Source organism: Gopherus evgoodei, chromosome 5, assembly GCF_007399415.2.
Source record: "Gopherus evgoodei ecotype Sinaloan lineage chromosome 5, rGopEvg1_v1.p, whole genome shotgun sequence".
Classification (NCBI taxonomy): domain Eukaryota; kingdom Metazoa; phylum Chordata; order Testudines; family Testudinidae; genus Gopherus; species Gopherus evgoodei.
Window position 1 is genome coordinate 91148686 of NC_044326.1, and position 18750 is coordinate 91167435.

General features: G+C 43.2%; 1 protein-coding gene and 1 long non-coding RNA gene across 6 annotated transcripts in view; both read left to right on the forward strand.

Moving 5' to 3' along the window:
- MGAT4D (MGAT4 family member D) overlaps positions 1-18750 on the forward strand; it is a 110450-nt gene that overhangs the window by 37235 nt on the left and 54465 nt on the right. For all 5 annotated transcript variants that reach the window (XR_004000551.1, XM_030563736.1, XM_030563737.1 and 2 more), the window contains 3 exons: positions 8174-8314; positions 9535-9668; positions 12420-12466. Coding sequence is in view for 4 of the 5 variants with exons in the window: in XM_030563736.1 (XP_030419596.1) it covers positions 8174-8314; positions 9535-9668; positions 12420-12466 (322 nt within the window). In the remaining variant the exon portion in view is untranslated. The remainder of the gene's footprint in view (positions 1-8173; positions 8315-9534; positions 9669-12419; positions 12467-18750) is intronic.
- On the forward strand, positions 15461-16549 carry LOC115652116. Its single transcript, XR_004000552.1, has 2 exons — positions 15461-15499; positions 16491-16549. It is a non-coding gene; the product is annotated as an uncharacterized LOC115652116 (long non-coding RNA).

An 18750-nucleotide genomic window follows, 5' to 3' on the forward strand; every position in this document is an offset into this window, starting at 1 on the left:
TCAGGATTGCAAACCAGCAGGTGATGTTACGCAGATCTGATTTCAACACGTGGGACTCATGCAGAAGTTCAAGGACTTGCTCCCTCAGGATGCCAGGCAAGAGTTCTCCTTGTTGCTGGACAAGGGAAAATCAGTAGCAAGGGCCTCGTTGCAAGCTGTTTTGGATGCAGCTGATTCGGCAGCTAGGTTCATGGCTTCAGCAGTAGCCATGCATAGGAGTTCATGGCTACAGTCTTTGAGTCTCCTGTAGGAGGTCCAGCAAACCCTTCTGGATCTACCCTCGAAGGAGCTTCGATTTTTTTAGAACAGACTGATGTGAAGCTTCATTGGTTAAAGGACTCTAGGGCAAGCCTTAAGTCCCTTGGTTTGTACACACCAATGACTTCAAGGAAGCACTGAATGTCCCAACAGCCCGTTCTATACTCTGTGCTGCCTATCTGTCAGGATCTGCAGAGAAAAAGAAGCAAGGATTTTAGGCATAGACCATCACCCCTTGCTATCTCAACATCCATGCTTGCCCACCTAGACATTCAGGGGGCTCTAAGCAGGCCTTTTGACAAAACACCTGAGGGTGCCATACCAGTTCCCATGATGCCAGACCCTGTTTCTCCTTTGTTTACAACCTCGTCTCCCACTTTCTCAGTGCATGGTCCTGTATCGCCATGGACCCTTCGGTGTTGAAAATGGTGGACGTGAGATACACCCTCAAGTTTACTTCCGCACCTTCGTCCCATCCTCCCTCCCTATCTCACTTCAGGGATTTCTCTCATGAACTTCTGGCTCAGGAGAGTCAATCCCTCCTTTGGATGGGAGCCATGAAAGAGGTTCCGGAGCATTTAAGAGAGAACGGATTCTACTTCCATTATTTCCTAGTCCCAAAAGCCAAGGATGTTCTCAAACTCATTTTAGACCTGCACCACCTCAACAGCTACCTCAAGAAATTAAAGTTCTGCATGGTCCCCTTGGCATCCATTATCCCCTCCCTGGATCCCTGGGACAGGTACACTGCCCTTGACTTAAGAGACACCTGTTTTCATATATTGATATACCAAAGTCACAGAAGGTTCCTCAGATTCGTAGTGAACCACAGACACTACCACTTCATGGTACTCCCGTTCTGCCTGTCTGACGCTCCAAGGGTGTTTACAAAATATTTGATGATAGTGGCAACCTTCCAAAGAGAGCAGGGGTGCAGGTCTCCCCTTATCTGGATGATTGGCTAATCAAGGGATGGTCCAGGGCTCATGTAGTATCCAGCTTTGGGCTTATCTGGGCCTAGGCCTTTTGATAAATCTGCCCTCACTCTGGTACAGAAGATACAGTTTATCGGAGCAGTGTTCAACTCCTCTCAAGCCAGAGCCTACATTTCAGAGGGTCATTTAAGGCAACTAGATCCCTAATAGCACACCTCAAAGGCCATCCCATCGCAACATCCAGAACTTGTCTGAGGCTTTTAGGCCACGTGGCTTCGTGCACATATGTGGTGCAGCATGCAAGGCTGCGCCTCAAGCCGCTCCACACGTGGCTGACTTCAGTGTACTCACCAAACTGCCACCATCTGGACTTCGTACTCACGGTGCCCCCTTGTATTCTTGTCTCCCTCATTTAGTGGGTGGACCTGCTCAATATTAGTGCATAGGTTCCCTTTATATGGCCCCAACCGTCAGTGACCCCGATCTCAGATGCATCAGCACTAGGATGGGGAGCTCACTTGGGGTCCCTCAGAACTCAAGGTCTTTGGTCTCCAGAAGAACTTTCTCTTCACATCAGTGTCCAAGAACTCGGAGCAATTCACCTGGTCTGCTAGTCTTTCCTGCTGCATATTATGGGCAGAGATTTGTTTATTCTTATGGACAATGCTGCTGCCATGTTCTGTCTCAACAGGCAAAGAGGAGCTCAGTCTTCTAGCCTATGTCAGGAAGTGATTCAGCTATGGGAATTCTGTGTAGCCCACTCAATCAACCTAGAGGCCTCTTACCTTCCAGGAGCCCAAAATGAGCTGGGAGATCTCCTAAGCAGGACTTTCTCGAGTCACCATGAATGGTCCCTTCGCCTGGATGTGGTGAGGGATGCTTTCCAGCAGTGGGGGACTCCCTAGATACACCAATTTGCAATCCAGTACAACCAAATGACACCAGTTCTGCTCCCTGTGAAGCCACAGTCCAGGGGCTATCACACATGCCTTTCTGATACTGCGGATGGAACACCTTTACTACACTATTCCCCCATCCCGCTTGTACATAGATTACTTCTAAAGATCAGGGGACCAGGTCATTTTGATAGCCCCAGCATGGCCCTGCCAACACTGGTTCTGCCACTTTGCTAGGCCTCTCAGTGGTAACTCCAATCCCACTTCTGTTACACCTGGACGTGATCTCTCAGGACCATTGCTGGCTGCTCCACCTGAACCCAAGATCCCTTCACCTAACAGCCTGGAAGCTCCAGGGCTAAACCTCAAAGAGCAGGCTTGCTCAGAGGAAGTTTGTCAGGTTTTACTAGGGAGTAGGAAGCCCTCAACCAGGGCTACTTACCTTTACAAGTGGAAGCAGTTTTTAGTCTGCATGTTCCAAAGCGGGATCTCACCCACGTAGTCATCCTTACAAGAAATACTTGAGTATCTATTACACCTGAAGCAGCATGATTTAGCTATCTCTTCTAGCAAGGTTCACCTTGCAGCAATAGTGGCTTTCCACCCCCAGGTGGATAACCAGTCCATGTTTTCACATGACATGTCCATCTAATTTCTGAAGGGACTAGAGATATTATATCCTCAAATAAGAGAGCCATTTTCTCCCTGGGACCTGAACTTGGTCTTATTAAAGCTTATGGGACCTCCATTTGAACCGTTGGCAATGTGCACCTTATTGTACCTCTCCTGGAAAGTGGTTTTCTTAATGGTCATCACTTTGGCCAGGAAGGTCTTGGAGTTCAGGCCCTGACATCAGAGCCTTTATACACAGTCTTCTTTAAAGACAAAGTTCAGTTACCCACTTTTTCCTTACCTGACCCCAGTTTCCTACCAAAGGTGGTATCTCAATTTTATAACAATCAGGCAATCTGCGTTCCGGTCTTTTACCCTAAGTCGCATACAAAGCAGCACCTTCATTCACAGGGCTCACCTAACATCCAAGCTTTCTGCATAGAATGAACTAAACCATTCAGAAAGTCCACCCAACTATTTGTAGCAAACAAGATGAAGGGTCTCCTGATCTCTTTTCAGACAGTCTCATCCTGGATTAAGTCTTGCATTCATGCTAGTTGCAATCAGGCTGGGGGTGCCTCCTTCCAAATATCCCAATGGCTCATTCCACAAGGTCACAAGCACTGTCAGCAGCATTTGGCAGGCAGATCTCTGTCCTGGATGTTTGCAAAGCAGTGACTTGGTCATTGGTGCATACGCTCTCCTCCCATTACACCATCACACAGCAGTCCAGAGATGATGCCAGATTTGATCAAGCAGTCTTGTGTCCATGAACTCCAGTCCCTCCACCTATTCAGCTGCTAGGGAGTCACTTGGAGTGGAACACACATATACAATCACTTAAAAAAAAACACCAGTTACTTTCTGTAACTGTTGTTCTTTGACATATCCGTTCCACGACACGCCCTCTTATCCCTCTCCATAGGAGTCTTCTGGAAAGAAGGAACTGAGGAAGGTGGGGGGTTGGCTGGGCACTTTATACCAGCATGATGAGCACACAGCATTAGAGGGTGCTTGAGCTGCCCCGATGCGTACTACTGAAGAAAACAGGCTGTGCTAAGGGTGTGTGCACGCCTGGAGTGGAATGGACATGTGCAACACATCTCAAAGAACCACAGTTGCAAAAGATTAGTAATATTTTTTTCTTTGTTTTACGGTGCTTAGGGGATTGCCTTCTGATGGAGGACAACATTTCCATTTCTGAATCAATAAGTCTGTTATGGAGCTAACAGCTATGGAGCTGTGGCTTTTCAGAGTTCATGCAGCTTGGAAGGCTATTATTGTTTGTGTTGGATAGAACTCACTGCTGTATAACTCTGGTGTAGAATGCCTTCTGTCTTCCTACCTCAGTGTGGACTGCACTTCAGGGCTGGTCTACACTACACAGTTAGGTCAACATAAGGCAGCTTATGTCAACTTAAATTATGTCAGTCTCTACACTACAGCTTTCCTCCCACCAATGCCAGTTCCCTACTACACCAACATAATAACTCCACCTCCACAAGAGGCTTAAGGCTTATGTTGGTGTAGTTAGGGTGATGCAGAGTCTATATAGACACTGCACCCCTTACATTGACTGTCTTGTCAATTAAAGCCCCTGCTCCACTGGAGAGCTTGGCAGCTGGATCCTGCTCTGGACTGCAAGCTGAGGTGAAAAGCCTAAGTGGCTCCCCACCCACACTCTGCTCAGTGAGCCATGCAATTGATAAGATGCCTGGCTCCCAGTGAGGAATGAGCAGGCAAAGGAGGCTGAGAAGCCAGGGCTAGCTGGACCCTGCTCTCCAGTGATGAGAAGCCCCAGGTGGCTTCCCCCAGTTCCTGGCAAGGAACGGGTAGGGGAGAAGCTGTGGGTGACTTTCCCCGGCTCCTGGCGGGGAATAGAAAGTCTGGAGGGGGGCACCAACCTACCAGGAGCCCAGGAGCCAGTGGGGCAGCCAGGCTGCCGCCAGAGAGCTGCCAGCAGAGCTGAGATGGGCTGTCAGCTCCCAGTGCTGACCCCTTTAGGTCAGTGAACGCAGTTCTGGTGAGGACACGCACTGTCAACCCAAGGAGGGTAGAGTGGACATGCACCTAATATATAAATTGACCTCATATACGTTGATTTAAGTTTGTGGTGTAGACATATCCCCAGTGGTAGTAATTACTGTGAGTGTACATTGGTTAACTTCAGGGGCAAATGGCCAGTGCACATTTTACTTATATGTCAGCCATGATAATTATGGGTGTTTGTCTGTACCTATTGCTGAAAAAGTGATGTATAAATGTAAGCCACTGTAATATCTTAATATGGCCTATGTGCTTTCACAAGTATATGGCAATTATTTTTTGTTTCAGGTATCCATTTTATGAAATTCTGCAATGAAAGGAACTCATTGTGAAGCACAATGGGATTCATACCATGTAATAACTGCTTTTCAGGAACTACAAGCATCAAGTGCTTATATTATTGCATTATGACCGGAGGTGTTAGTCATGAGTCTGCTCATTCCTGTTTTTATTTCTGGCATATAGTTTTGTTTCCCTTTACACTCTGTGCCATTCTTTCTTTTCCTTTCTAACAGCTTACCTTTCTTTATTATTATTTCTTAAATTACCTAGAAAGTCAACACTAAAGAGAAAGGTAAAACAACCTCTGAAGAGTAATCAAGCCACATGGTTGAAATGTTTGACTTTTGAATCTGTTTCTTTGTAGCAGGGAGATGTCCTTCTCAGAAACCCTCTGACTATCAAAACAAGTTATGAATTTGTTTGGGTTTTTTAGAGGAAAATTTGAAATGGGTTAAAAATTAACACACAGACCTTTCAAAAGGGAGGGTATATTCAAAAATTAGAATAAAAGTTTTGGAACATTATGCTCCTGTCAAAAAACCTAACAAATCTTGGACCAATGCTTGGGGCCCAGTTCCATCAGGCTCAGACTTGGTGGAGCTCCAGGAAGTAGGGGAGAGAAAGGTGACTAATTTATGACATACCAGCAAGGATTTGCAAAGCACAATAAACTCCAGCCCCATCTATCACTTCTCCAACATGGCATATATATGGCTATTCTGGCTTTAAGATGGTGTGATGGGGTATATAAACCCTCCACAAGTTAAAAGATTGCTGGGAGCTCAGTCAGCCCAGCACTGTGACACCTGAAACAGGTGTTGGACTTTGAAACATGAGCTAAAAAAGTGGCTGGCTGGGAGGGAGAGCAGACTTTCAGCTCTCACTGTGGGTGGGAAGGTTGGCTGGGGCCAGGAACTCAGGAATGGTTACCTATGAGAGCCCTCCCCCACTCCCCTTAGGGTTTGGAAGAGTTGTGTTTATTTTGGACTTTGGGTACTCTGGAAGGGATGGAACTTTTATCTGACCTAGCTGGAGGGCCGGGTCACCTTAACCTTAAGCTGTTGGCAGCTGGGCTGTTCTGCTCAAGGCCACGATGGAGGCAGAGGCACTGCTCAGCTACACCACACCATATGAGGGCATGCAGGGAGGGTGTGTAGCCACTGATAGGTTTGTGCAACTTGGAGATTACCCAGTACCATCAGAACTCCAGTTTTTTATGTGATTTGCACAGACTGAAAAGTATAAGATCTCTAGAAACAGAGATGAAGATATGGCCCCTGAAGTCTTCTCAGTCCTTTCTCAGGCAAATCAGAGGAGTTTTGCTCTCTTTCAGGCCTATATATGTGCTTGTTCTCATATATAACTACATGAGCATGGGTAGTCCCAGGGAGGGAATGACACAGGCAGAATTCTCATATAATAATGTACATAGGAGTTCGACCTGTGTCAAGACACCAGAAATAAGCCCTGATAAAGTTAAGTTTTATAATGATTTCTTGCTTGCTGCTTAGCAGGTACACATTAGAGTGAAAAAGATTTTTTGCTGCTCATGTTCTTTTCTTAAAACAAAGAGTAAGGTATTTCATTTAGTCCTTTCAAGTATTTATTAGTTTATCTAATGGTATCCATCATCTTTGCACATTGGGTGCCTTGTATTAATTACTAGTAAGTGGAAAATATTTTTGTTTCACCAGTTTTTAATTGACCTCTGAATGATTTTAGGAACAGGCTGTATAGGTTTTTAGTAGCTTTTCTAATCCTATATTTTAGCAATTTCCTAGCATTTATTCTGAATAATGTTTCACAAAACTGGAGCCCATAGAAATGTAATATTTATATCTAGACAACTGAAGTTAGCAAATGACAATTATTGACTTCAATTGATTGTATTTGGTAATTTTGGATTATTTTTATAAATTTGCATTTGGATTATTTCAACATTGATAAGTATTTTTAATTAAATGTCACACTCTCCCTTTTAAAATTCTGACGATTCAAGAGTAAATAAGCGCTACATATTACTTTTCACTACTGCAGTTTTTGTTTGCTCAATATCTGTTTAAAGGTCATGGTCCCATTGTCCTTGTAAACAATGGGAGTTTTAACTGTATAAGGACATCTGATTCAGGCCCTTCATGTGCTCAGTGAAAAACTTCATGCATTGCATTCTAAGAGAGAGGGTTCACCATTTGCCTGCTGGGAAACACTGAAAGTTATGGATTAGGAATTACTGATATTCATGATATTTCTTGTTTATTTACAACTGACAAAAATTATCCTCTCCAATTGTTACACCCACTTGTTGGCTCTTCTCTCAAATGAGGCCTAATCCTGCAACTGCTTATGCATAAGCAGAGCACCTACAGAGCCTCATTGAAATCAGTCGACCTATATATGGATGCAGGAATCTGCCTGTGTGCAAGCAGTTGCAGGACTGGGGCATTTAACAGTCAGATCTCTGGTCAGGGACTCTCTCTTACTATTTTTTTTTTCTAAGAAATCCTAATACAGTAGAATCCCAATCTGATTGGGACTTCTGGGTGCTACTGTAATACAAATTAGAGCTGGTCTAGAAAATTAACTTTCCATCCTGAAAAAAAAAAAATTAAAATGTTTTAAGTCAGCTGAGCCAAAACATTTTGATACACATGAAGTGTTTCAATTCTGACATTTAAAATTAAATTTCAAAATGAGAAATCAAAACTTTTTGTTCCAAAAATATCAAACCAGGACACTTTGACAATTTCAAAACAATTTTTGCAATTCTTCCTAATTTAAAAAAAAAAACACGTTGGTTTTGTTGAAAAGGCATTTTCTGACAGCAAATTGTTCTGAGGAAATGTTTCTGACCAACTGTAATACAAACACATCACAATAATAGACTCATTTGGGGCCTGTTCCTGCAGTCCATCAGAGACTTTGGGAAACTTATTTTTGATTGAAGCATCTGCATTTAACTTCTGCAATCAACAGGAAATCTAATCATTCATCACCATGAAGAAGAATTGATTTGACCTACAGTAATCTCTGATAAAATGGCTCTGATTTTAATAAGCTTGCATTTGTAATATACTAAACTTTTATTTGAGAGAATATATTTGTCAGAATAATGACCTCAGTCCTCTTCTGTTTTTGTTTTTTAAGATGCTATGAAGTGGAAAGTGTTAAATCTCACTAGCAAACTCCCTTTGCATCTTACAAACATACACTACTACCTACCTCATCTCCGGGATCGTGAAAACAGCCTTTACCCAAATGTTGTCATTGGACAAGGAAGAACTGGAGGTAAGAGCTAAAATTTAATATTTGGTGGCATTTTTCTGTTCACTCTGAAGAAACATACAAGGTTTGTGGTTTCAAAATTTGGTTTATTAACATATACATTTTTATCTTTATTATACCTATTTGAAAATACCACTTAATGCTTTACAGTAGTTCAGTACGTGTTTTTTCTGAAGACAAGTTCTAACAGCCTAGCAACTAACTATACAGTTGCAAATTTCTCTGTGCATGTAGTTGGTAGAAAAAACATTGGAGAAATATAAGTATTTAGACCTCCGAGGTTATTATAGGTATTGCTAGTAATATAAAAGTTATTAAATATAGTTTGTGACCATGGAAATTGTTCTTAACTATTTTTAGGGTTTTCATTTAAATTTAGAATCAATGTTTTTATTTAAGGAGCCCTTAAATGTAAGCTGTGCAAATTTACAGTTGCTTCTTTTTGCACCTGCAGAAAAGTGTAAAGGGAAACTTAAAGGTGTGGTTGAAAATCCCGCTTCCCCTACCCCCGCAAAATGAACTATTTTCTTCATGTTTAGTTGGTTTTTATCTTAGGGAATTTCAGTAATTTTAGTTCATACCTGACACCTACAATTTGTCAGCAGAAATTATTTTTAGTTGTGTATTATTTGAAGCTGCATGATCACATTATCCAGAGTGAGCATGGTGATAAAAGTAATGAAGGCTTAATTTATGTCAGTAATTATACAAACTTTTAAATTGTTCTTTTCTCAAAATTTTCAAACATACATTTTTCTTACTAGGCTAGGAATGTTATTCTCTTAGAATATTAATGCTTTTATCATAAAAATGCTATGGGACTCATTATTCTGTAGTACCCTTCTTAGAGGAAGCAGGACAACAGCTTGCTTTTCTTAAAACTTTTAACTAAAGGTATAACTTTTGCTTCCCATTTCCTGCCACTCCTCCATCAACTTTTCCCATATCCTCAAAACTGCTTACAGCTATGTAATGTAGACCCAATGCCTACTGCATACAAATGAAAATGTCTCCAACCTGATTTATGATCGGGACACACAGTATGTCCCGTGCCATATGAGAGTTCATACCCTGTCAAACATTAACTAGTTGCTTAGTGTACTGAAGTTCCTATTTATGATGGTCCCTTTTCTGTGTGCTATTTTCATCATATAAAATTGCAAAAAGTCACTACATAGCCTCTGTTTGATTTAAGATTAAATTTTTTTAATTTCTGTTTGCAGTCTCCCTTGTGATGGGTATTCCTACTGTGAAAAGGGGAAAACAAAGTTATCTGCTGGGCACGTTGAACTCTCTCTTCTATGAGATGACTGCAGAGCAGAAGAATGATTGTGTAGTGGTTATCTTTGTAGCAGAGGTAAGTTAGCATGAATAAGTGTATTTATGTTAGTAAAGAGACAATATAGGAATCTATGACTGACTATAGTAGTATATGAAGCATTTCCATTTACTGATCATCATTGCTTTTGGAAGAATTTCTCCATGCAATTCAAATTTGGGAAAATATCCCTACTTTTCAATAAAGGACCAATAACATGGTCAAGAGATGGAATTTGCATGGAATCCTATTTAATTAAATGCTAGAAGCTGACATATTGTATTCCTTTGGAATGATGTTGGCAGTCATGAAATTCTCAAACTTTGTGCCTATTAGGACATGTGTAGTGGTCAGTGCCTTGGTCTTCTTGTCTAGAAAAGAATTGTGAGGAAAAAAGATGGTGCAGGTTAACAACTGTCACATTATATTTACAGGCACTCTTGCTCTGCTTGCAGTCACATCTCCTTCAGATAAAATGAATTCATTTTTGTCTCTTAACACAAAGTATTCTATTCTGAGAATGAAAAGAGTAGAAAACTGTCATCCACAAAAGTCCATAGAACCTGACAAAATATGAGCTTATTACCTTAATTTGAAAGAAATAGAGGTATTTATCATCTATTTAGGATTATGAGTATTTTACAAGGTGCTCTGATGCTCTAGCAGATTGTATGTGAAGTGACAGTTTTTTTCAGAGAAAAGCAAATATTGTGGTTATAAAATGTACAAAACATAAATAGCTCTTGTTGGAAAAATTTTGGCTATTTTGGGTAAGTGGGAATTTTCCTCTCCCTGAATCTCTTGTTCTTATGGTAAAAGAACTATAGCTATGAAATACACCTAATAAAAGTGCATTATTTAGCAACAATTCCTTGCAGACAGATGGTGGTGGTTGGGGACCCACATCCGCTTTCACAGTCTATCTGTCTTTATGCATTCTTTAACTGCTAGTTCACTTACTTATTAAATGTAATTATTAAATATAAAAGAAAGTTGACTCATTTAGTTAACCACATTTATAACTGTTCAAACTATAAATAATACCTAGATTACACTTCACCTTATCAGCTTAAATTGGATCCTGATGTCTCTTTCTGGTCCAGATCACTATGATAGTTTCAGTTTACTGGCTTAGTTTCTAGTCTAGCTAAATTTACCAATTTTATCTTAAAAATTAAACTATTTTACCATGGGATAAGTCCTGATTAAGGGCCTTGCTTTGCAAGGGGTCTGTGTTGCAGAGGCATAAAGAAGCTACTTATGAAGGCAGTAATAGGCCATCTCTGAGGTAAAAAATTAATACTTGCTGTGAAGGAGAGGTGGCCAGAACAGCTGGGGAGTATACCAATTCGGTTACTCCATGGTGACTCCCGCTGGTGGAGCGCTTATGGCTCTTCAGTGGGAATTAAAGTTGCCTCTTGGAGGGCAGAGGCAGAAATACTAGATTCACACTAGAGTTAGCCATGACCAGTTGACACAGTATTATTAATTAAAACAATCCCTGCCTACATTGAGTGATAAATTACATTTAACTCCATGTTGTTTAAGAGATATGCAGTACACACAGATACAGCCCAGAGGGTGGGAGGCCAAGGGTGTGGCTACACTCGAAACTTCAAAGCGCTGCCGCGGAAGCGCTTTGAAGTGTGAGTGTTGTCGCAGCGCCAGAGCTGGGAGAGAGCTCTCCCAGAGCTGCACATACTCCTCCTCCTCGTGGGAATTAGCTTACAGTGCTGGGAGCCGCGCTCCCAGCACTGCGACACTGTTTACACTGGCGCTTTACAGCGCTGTATCTTGCTGCGCTCAGGGGTGTGTTTTTTCACACCCCTGCGCGAGAAAGTTGTAGCGCTGTAAAGCGCCAGTGTAGCCAAGGCCTAAGGTGGCTTTAAGCTCTGCCCCTCCCCCAGCACACTTCCAGTGTAGGAGCTTGTGAGAGGTCATATGTAAGGCTGTTACAGCAGCTTTGCATAGTATCTGCACCAGAGGAGCTCCCCACCAGCCAGCTACACATTTTTTCTTGTCTCTTTATGCCACTGTAGCAGTGTATAGTGGCCAGGCCAGAGCAGCGTAGGGTAGGAAGGGTGGAATCCCTCCCCAGGAATCCTCAGGGTAACTTTCTAACTTGGTGTAATTTCCCAATTTCAAAGGAGCGAAGTGGCTTAGGGCACAATAGCTTTATTAGCTCTTGAAGCTTCTGGGAACCAGGTTCACAAATGTTTGTACGGGGCAGCAACAATGAGCAAAATTTGACATTGTAATTTCCAGGCTAAATGCCACCATTAGTTAGATGAGGAGGAAACTCCTGTTTAAAACTTTGGATATGGATAGCTCGAGGCAAGGAAAGTTTGCACAGGTGAATTTGCTCACCAACAACAAGGTCAGGTTAATAAAAGTTGGTGATTTTTTGATGATGAATCCAAAGGACCTCTTTACTGAGAACAGGATCAGAAGGGCGTACTAATTTAGTCCTCACAACTAGAGGCTGTAGACGGATTGCCACAGGTCTCTGCTCTCTCTCTTACCAAAGCAATGAGAACCTGTATATAGTCCATAAACAAATAATTTACAAATGAAGTATCTATGATTCATAATATAAATTCAAATGCCTGGGTAACACAACAATATTTAGTTATAAGAACACTGATATAATTACTTTTGCCTAGAATAAAAAAATTAGTCAGTGAAGTGTTTTGTGTGTATACTTATATCAATTAGACTGGAAATTAATGAAAATATTAAATTGGGTAAAAAGGAGTGTGTTAGATACTTTTTTGTTCTTTCCTACTTTAGGTGAATGCAGAGTATGTTAACAGTATTGCAGAAAGTGTTAAAATCAGGTAAGTCCTTCCTCATGACCTATTGTATGGCTAATTGCTTTTCAGTTTTACATGAAAAGTTGCAGCATTTCAACAATGAACTATAAAATTAAAACTTGCAGAAATGGTGCCATTACTCACATTTTGTAATTCAGTGATTTTAGGTTGTATTTCTAACTTTTGAGACATGCGTTAATTGTCTTCAGTGTGAGCCTGCTTTCCAAGGAATTAATAGTGCAATTGAAAGTACGTTTGTATTCATACTGTGTCCTCATTGACCTCAATCCCCTAAAATCTACAGTTATCTGTGCTGAGGTCTGTGATGTTTTCTAAGTGTCTTTGTTTGATAGTCAGGGTAGCAGTTCTACTTCTTTTTTTAAGGGCCATGGATTTTGGATAGCAATCTGCTTCAATGTGAAATGCACTAATTCGGTTGTCTGTATTGCCGTACAATATGAAGTAATTTTGAAAAGACTTTGAAAGACTGAATTCAAGTGTGACTGTTATGAAGAAATACAGTTGAGGCTGAGATTTCACTGTAACTTTGCTTGCTCTTATCCTGTTCTCTGGTAGATGTTTAGTAACACTTGAAAAACTGAGTCTTTGCTTGAAAGGAACAAGTGCTTGAATTGCCCACTTAAATGGTATATTGACTGCAGCTATGTTAGCTGATTGTGAAAAACATTGCATTGTTGATGATGCTTTTTAAGTATCAACCTGTACTCACTAAAGAATAATTAAATGCAAGGAGGATACAGAGTGGAAAGGCAGTTGAATGACAGAGTATAATAGATAATATCTACATCCAGAAACTGGGACTTAACGACAGGACGCATTGCCCCCCTTTAAGGTACCACCCAGGGCCGGTGCAAGGATATTTTGCGCCCTAGGCGAAACTTCCATCTTGCGCCGCCCCCCCCAAAAAAAAATTACACACATTATACACAATACACGGTCACAGAGTAACATGTTATAATTTAGAATTTATGTTTCCGCGCTTTAAGTTTAGCAAATTTAGAAACAAGTTCCTCCAAGTCAATGCTGTGAGCAATGTCATGTTCTATTGACAAGGTAGATAGCCCAACAAGTCTTTGTTGCAACATTGATGTTTGCATGTATGTTTTTATCAACTTAAGCTTCGCTCACCACTGGCCACAGAAACTGGGAGGGTCAAGAGGATGCGAAGAGCAATAACTGTGTTAGGGACACTATCTGTCAGCTTATTTTCCCATATGAAGTTCAATACATCTTGCGGTGATGAACTCCTTTGGACTCGTCTTGCAATAGCTTGCAATTCACTGCACAGGTCAAAGGCATCAATATCTTTGGATTCATCATGTTGCAAAACTTTCTCCAGATTCAAGCAATGTTCCATAATTTGCTTTGGTGTTTTATTTTGCAAACTGTAAACATCATATATGAAGTCAAATACTGAACTAATTTGCTGCATCAATATGAATCTTTCTTCAACCGAATGTATTGCTGTGTCAATGACTGCAAAGTAAAAGTTCACTTTGAATTTTTCTTTCGGATCATAAATAGGTTCGTCATCTGCTTCATATGTGAACTGCTTCCTCTTCTTTCTAATACGGATTGGATCTGGTTCAAAAAGTGCCGGTACATCCAACTCCTTCGCAAGTTCACCTGCATCTACCAATGTTTTCTCAAAGGCTGCGTCACTTCTGCAGCCCACAAGAAACTTCTTGGTTTCTCCAAGTTGATTAATGCCATCCCATATATCAGATTCTTTTACCTAAAGTTGTTTGCTAGTTATGTTGATCTCAAACAATATATCACACCACAAAACAAGAGAAACAAGAAACTTGAAACTAGAAATGGCTTTTGTAAGAGCCTTTGCATCAACTCGTGATGTATTGCGAGATGATCCTGTCAGAGTAGTGTCTTCATAGATGTCTACCAGAGCATCATAGATGTCACCAAGCTGATAGCGAAGAGGTTTCAAGGCATCGGTTCGACTTTCCCATCTTGTTTCACTCAATGGTTTAACTGTGAGATTAGATACGTGGCGTGTTAGAACTTCCCAGCGACTTGTAGAAGCTGAGAAATACACATACGCACGTTGAACTAATTCAAAGAAGGCAGTTGCCTGTCAGGCCTGGTCTACACTACGCGTTTAAACTGATTTTAGCAGCGTTAAACAGATTTAACGCCGCACCTGTCCACACTACGAGGCCCTTTATATCGATATAAAGGGCTCTTTACATCGGTTTCTGTACTCCTCCCCGATGAGAGGAGTAGCGCTAAAATCGATATTACCATATCAGATTAGGGTTAGTGTGGCCTCAAATCGATGGTATTGGCCTCCGGGTGGTATCTCACAATGCATCACTGTGACTGCTCTGGACAGCAATCTGAACTTGGATGCATTGGCCAGATATACAGGAAAAGCCCCGCGAACCTTTGAATTTCATTTACTGTTTGGCCAGCATGGAGCTGTGATCAGCACAGGTGACCACACAGAGCTCATCAGCACAGGTAGCAATGCAGTCTCCTGAGAATCGAAAAAGAGCTCCAGCATGGACTGCATGGGAGGTACTGGATCTGATCGCTATATTGGGAGAGGATTCAGTGCTAACAAAACTCCGTTCCAAAAGACAAAATGAAAAAATATTTGAAAAAATTTCCAAGGCCATGATGGCCAAAGGCCACACCAGGGACTCAGTGCAGTGCAGAGTGAAAGTTAAGGAGCTCAGACAAGCCTACCAGAAAACCAAAGCAGCAAACGGAAGGTCCGGGTCAGAGCCGAAAACATGCCACTTCTATGCTGAGCTGCATGCAATTTTAGGGGGCTGCGCCACCACTACCCCACCCCTGTCCGTGGATTCCGAGATGGGGGTTGTAATCTCAACCATGGCTGAGGATTCTGCGGAGGGGGAAGATGAGGAGGAGGAGGAAGAGGAGGACAACCTTGCAGCTAGCACACAGCACTCCGTTAGCCCAACAGCCAGGAGCTTTTTGTGACTCAGACAGAATTACCCTCCAAGCCCTCCCAAGCCACTAGCCCAGACAGTGAAGCCATGGAAGCGACCTCTGGTGAGTGTACCTTTGTAAATATAAAACATGGTTTAAAAGCAAGCGTTTTTTAGTGATTGATTTGCCATGAGGGCTTGGGACGCATTCGCGGCCAGTAAAGTTACTTGAAAAGTTTTTTAACATGTCTGGGGATGGAGTGGAAATCCTCCAGGGACATCTCCATGATGTGCTCCTGGAGGTACTCCAAAAGCCTTTGCAGAAGGTTTCTGGGCAAGGCAGCCTTGTTCCGTCCACCATGGTAGGACACTTTACCACGCCATGCATGTAGGAAGTAATCGGGTATCATTGCATGACAAAGCATAGCTGCTTATGGTCCCGGTGATTGCTGGCATTCAAGAAACATCCGTTCTTTATGTCGCTCTGTTATCCTCAGCAGAGGGATATCGTTTATGGTAACCTGGTTGAAATTCAGGAATTTAATTAAGAGGACAGAGATGGCCATTTTCCTACTGGGCTGTTGCTTAAAAGAAATCCTTCCTTGCACATAGCCAAGCGGGGGGAGGGGAGGAAGGATAGCACTAAGCTTTTTTGTGTTTGGCTAGCAGGAATCGTCCCAGCTACCAGCCACGCGGTGGGGGGCGGAAAGGGGGGTGATTAGCAGTGATCTTCCATGATACCAGCCATGCGGTGGGGGGAGGGGTAAAGCAATCATCCTAGAGAATTGGATGTGGGGGGTTGGCTTCTGCTGCTGCATATTAACAGGAAAGAAGCATCAGAGGGCACTGTGTATATGAAGGCTGGAGAAGCCGAAAGACAATGGCTTACCGTGGCCGCATGCAAACTGAATTCTGATGCCTGGACCTGCGTCTGTGAGATCTGCAACACCAGAGCCGCAGGCACTTAATATTAAGATGCAAAATGCGACCTTGTAGTGAAATCACATGTGCTATGTAAGGTGAATAGTGTTGTTCACTGTGAAAGAGTTTAACCATTGTTCTGTAAAATGTATCTTTTTAAATACTTCTCTCCTTTTTTTCCCTCCCTCATGCAGTTGCACATTTTTCAAGCCTCCCTTCTCCATCCCGAAGGCTTTCTCAGAGAAGGCGGAGGAAAAAGAAGACGTGAGACGAAATGTTCTCGGAAATCATGGAAGTAACCCGCAATGAAAGAGCTCATCTGAATAACTGGAAGGACGTGGTAGCAAAGTACAGGAAAGATGCCAGTGAACATGAGTACAGGAGGGACCAACGTGAGGATAGGAGAGACACTCGAGATGAGAGGTGGCGGCAGGAAGATCAGAGGTGGCGGCAGGAAGATCAGCGGTGGTGGGATGCAACCCTGGAGGTGCTGCGTGATCAAACTGACATCCTCCGACGTCTGGTGGATCTTCAGGAAGAGCAGCGGGGTCACAGAGTGCCGCTGCAGCCCCTATGTAACTACCCTCACCAGTCACTATGTTCGATATCTTCCTCACCCAGACGTGTAAGAATGCGTGGGGGAAGGCTTCGTGCACCTGCCCGCTCCACCCCCGTGGACAGTCCAACCAAAAGGCTGTCATTACATTGAAATGTAGTTAGTGGCCTTTTCCTTCCCTCCTATGCTCCTCCCAAACCACACCCAGGATACCTTGTCAGTTCTCTGCCTCTTTTTATAATTACCTTTTAATAATGAATACATGATTTTTAAACGATAGTGACTTTATTTCCTTAAGCAAGCTGTAATCGAAGGGGGAGGGTGGGTTGCTTACAGGGAAGGAGTCAATAAAGGGGGGGCGTTCATGAAGGGGAAACAAACACAGCAGTCACACCGTACCCTGGCCCGTGATGAAACTCGTTTTCAAAGCTTCTCTGATGCGCACCGCTTCCTGGTGTGCTCTTCTAATCGCCCTGGTGTCTGGCTGCGTGTAATCAGCGGCCAGGTGATTTGCCTCAGCCTCCCACCCCGCCATAAAGGTCTCCCCCTTACTCTCACAGAGATTGCTGCTTGCTGTGTGCTCCACAATAACAAAGGGGACATTGGTTTGGCTGAGGTCTGAGCGAGTCAGTAATGTGCGCCAGCGCGCCTTTAAACGGCCAAATGCACATTCTACCACCATCCTGCATTTGCTCAGCCTGTAGTTGAACAGCTCCTGACCACTGTCCAGGCTGCCTGTGTATGGCTTCATGAGCCATGGCATGAAGGGGTAGGCTGGGTCTCCCAGGATAACTATAGGCATTTCAACATCCCCAACTGTTGTTTTCTGGTCTGGGAAGTAATTCCCTTGCTGCAGCTGTTTAAACAGAGCAGTGCTTCTGAAGACGCGAGCGTCATGAACCCTTCCTGGCCATCCTACGTGGATGTTGGTGAAACGTCCCTTGTGATCCACCAGTACTTGCAGCACCATTGAAAAGTACCCCTTGCGGTTTATGTACTGGGTGCCCTGGTGCTCCGGTGCCAAGATAGGGATATGGGTTCCATCTATCGTCCCCCCCACAGTTAGGGAATCCCATTGCAGCAAAGCCATCCACTATGACCTGCACGTTTCCCAGAGTCACAACCTTTCGTAGCAGCAGCTTATTGATTGCTTTGGCTACTTGCATCACAGCAGCCCCCACAGTAGATTTTCCCACTCCAAATTGATTCCCGACTGACCGGTAGCTGTCTGGCGTTGCAAGCTTCCAGAGGGCTATTGCCACTTGCTTCTCCACTGTGAGGGCTGCTCTTATCTTGGTATTATGGCATTTCAGGGCAGGGGAAAGCAAGTCACAAAGTTCCATGAAAGTGCCCTTACGCATGCAAAAGTTTCGCAGCCACTAGGAATCGTCCCACACCTGCAAAACTATGCGGTCCCACTAGTCTGTGCTTGTTTCCTGGGCCTAAAATCGGCGTTCAATGGCTAGAACCTGCCCCATTACCAGCAGGATCTCCAAAGTGCAGGGGCCCGTGGTTTGAGATAATTCTGTGTCCATGTCCTCATCACTCTCGTCGCCGCGCTGCCATATCCGCTGCCGCCTCCTCGCCTGGCTTTGCAGGTCCTGGTTCAGCATAGACTGCACGAGAATGCGCAAGGTGTTTACAACGTCCACTATTGCGATATTGATCTGAGCAGGGTCCATGCTTGCTGTGCTATGGCGTTTGCACAGTTCACCCAGGAAAAAAGGCACGAAATGGTTGTCTTCTGCTTTCACGAAGGGAGGGGTGAGGCTGTACCCAGAACCACCCGCGACAATGATTTTTGCCCCATCAGGCACTGGGCTCTCAACCCAGAATTCCAAGGCGTGGGGGAGACTGCGGGAACTATGGGAAAGCTACAGGATAGCTATCCACAGTGC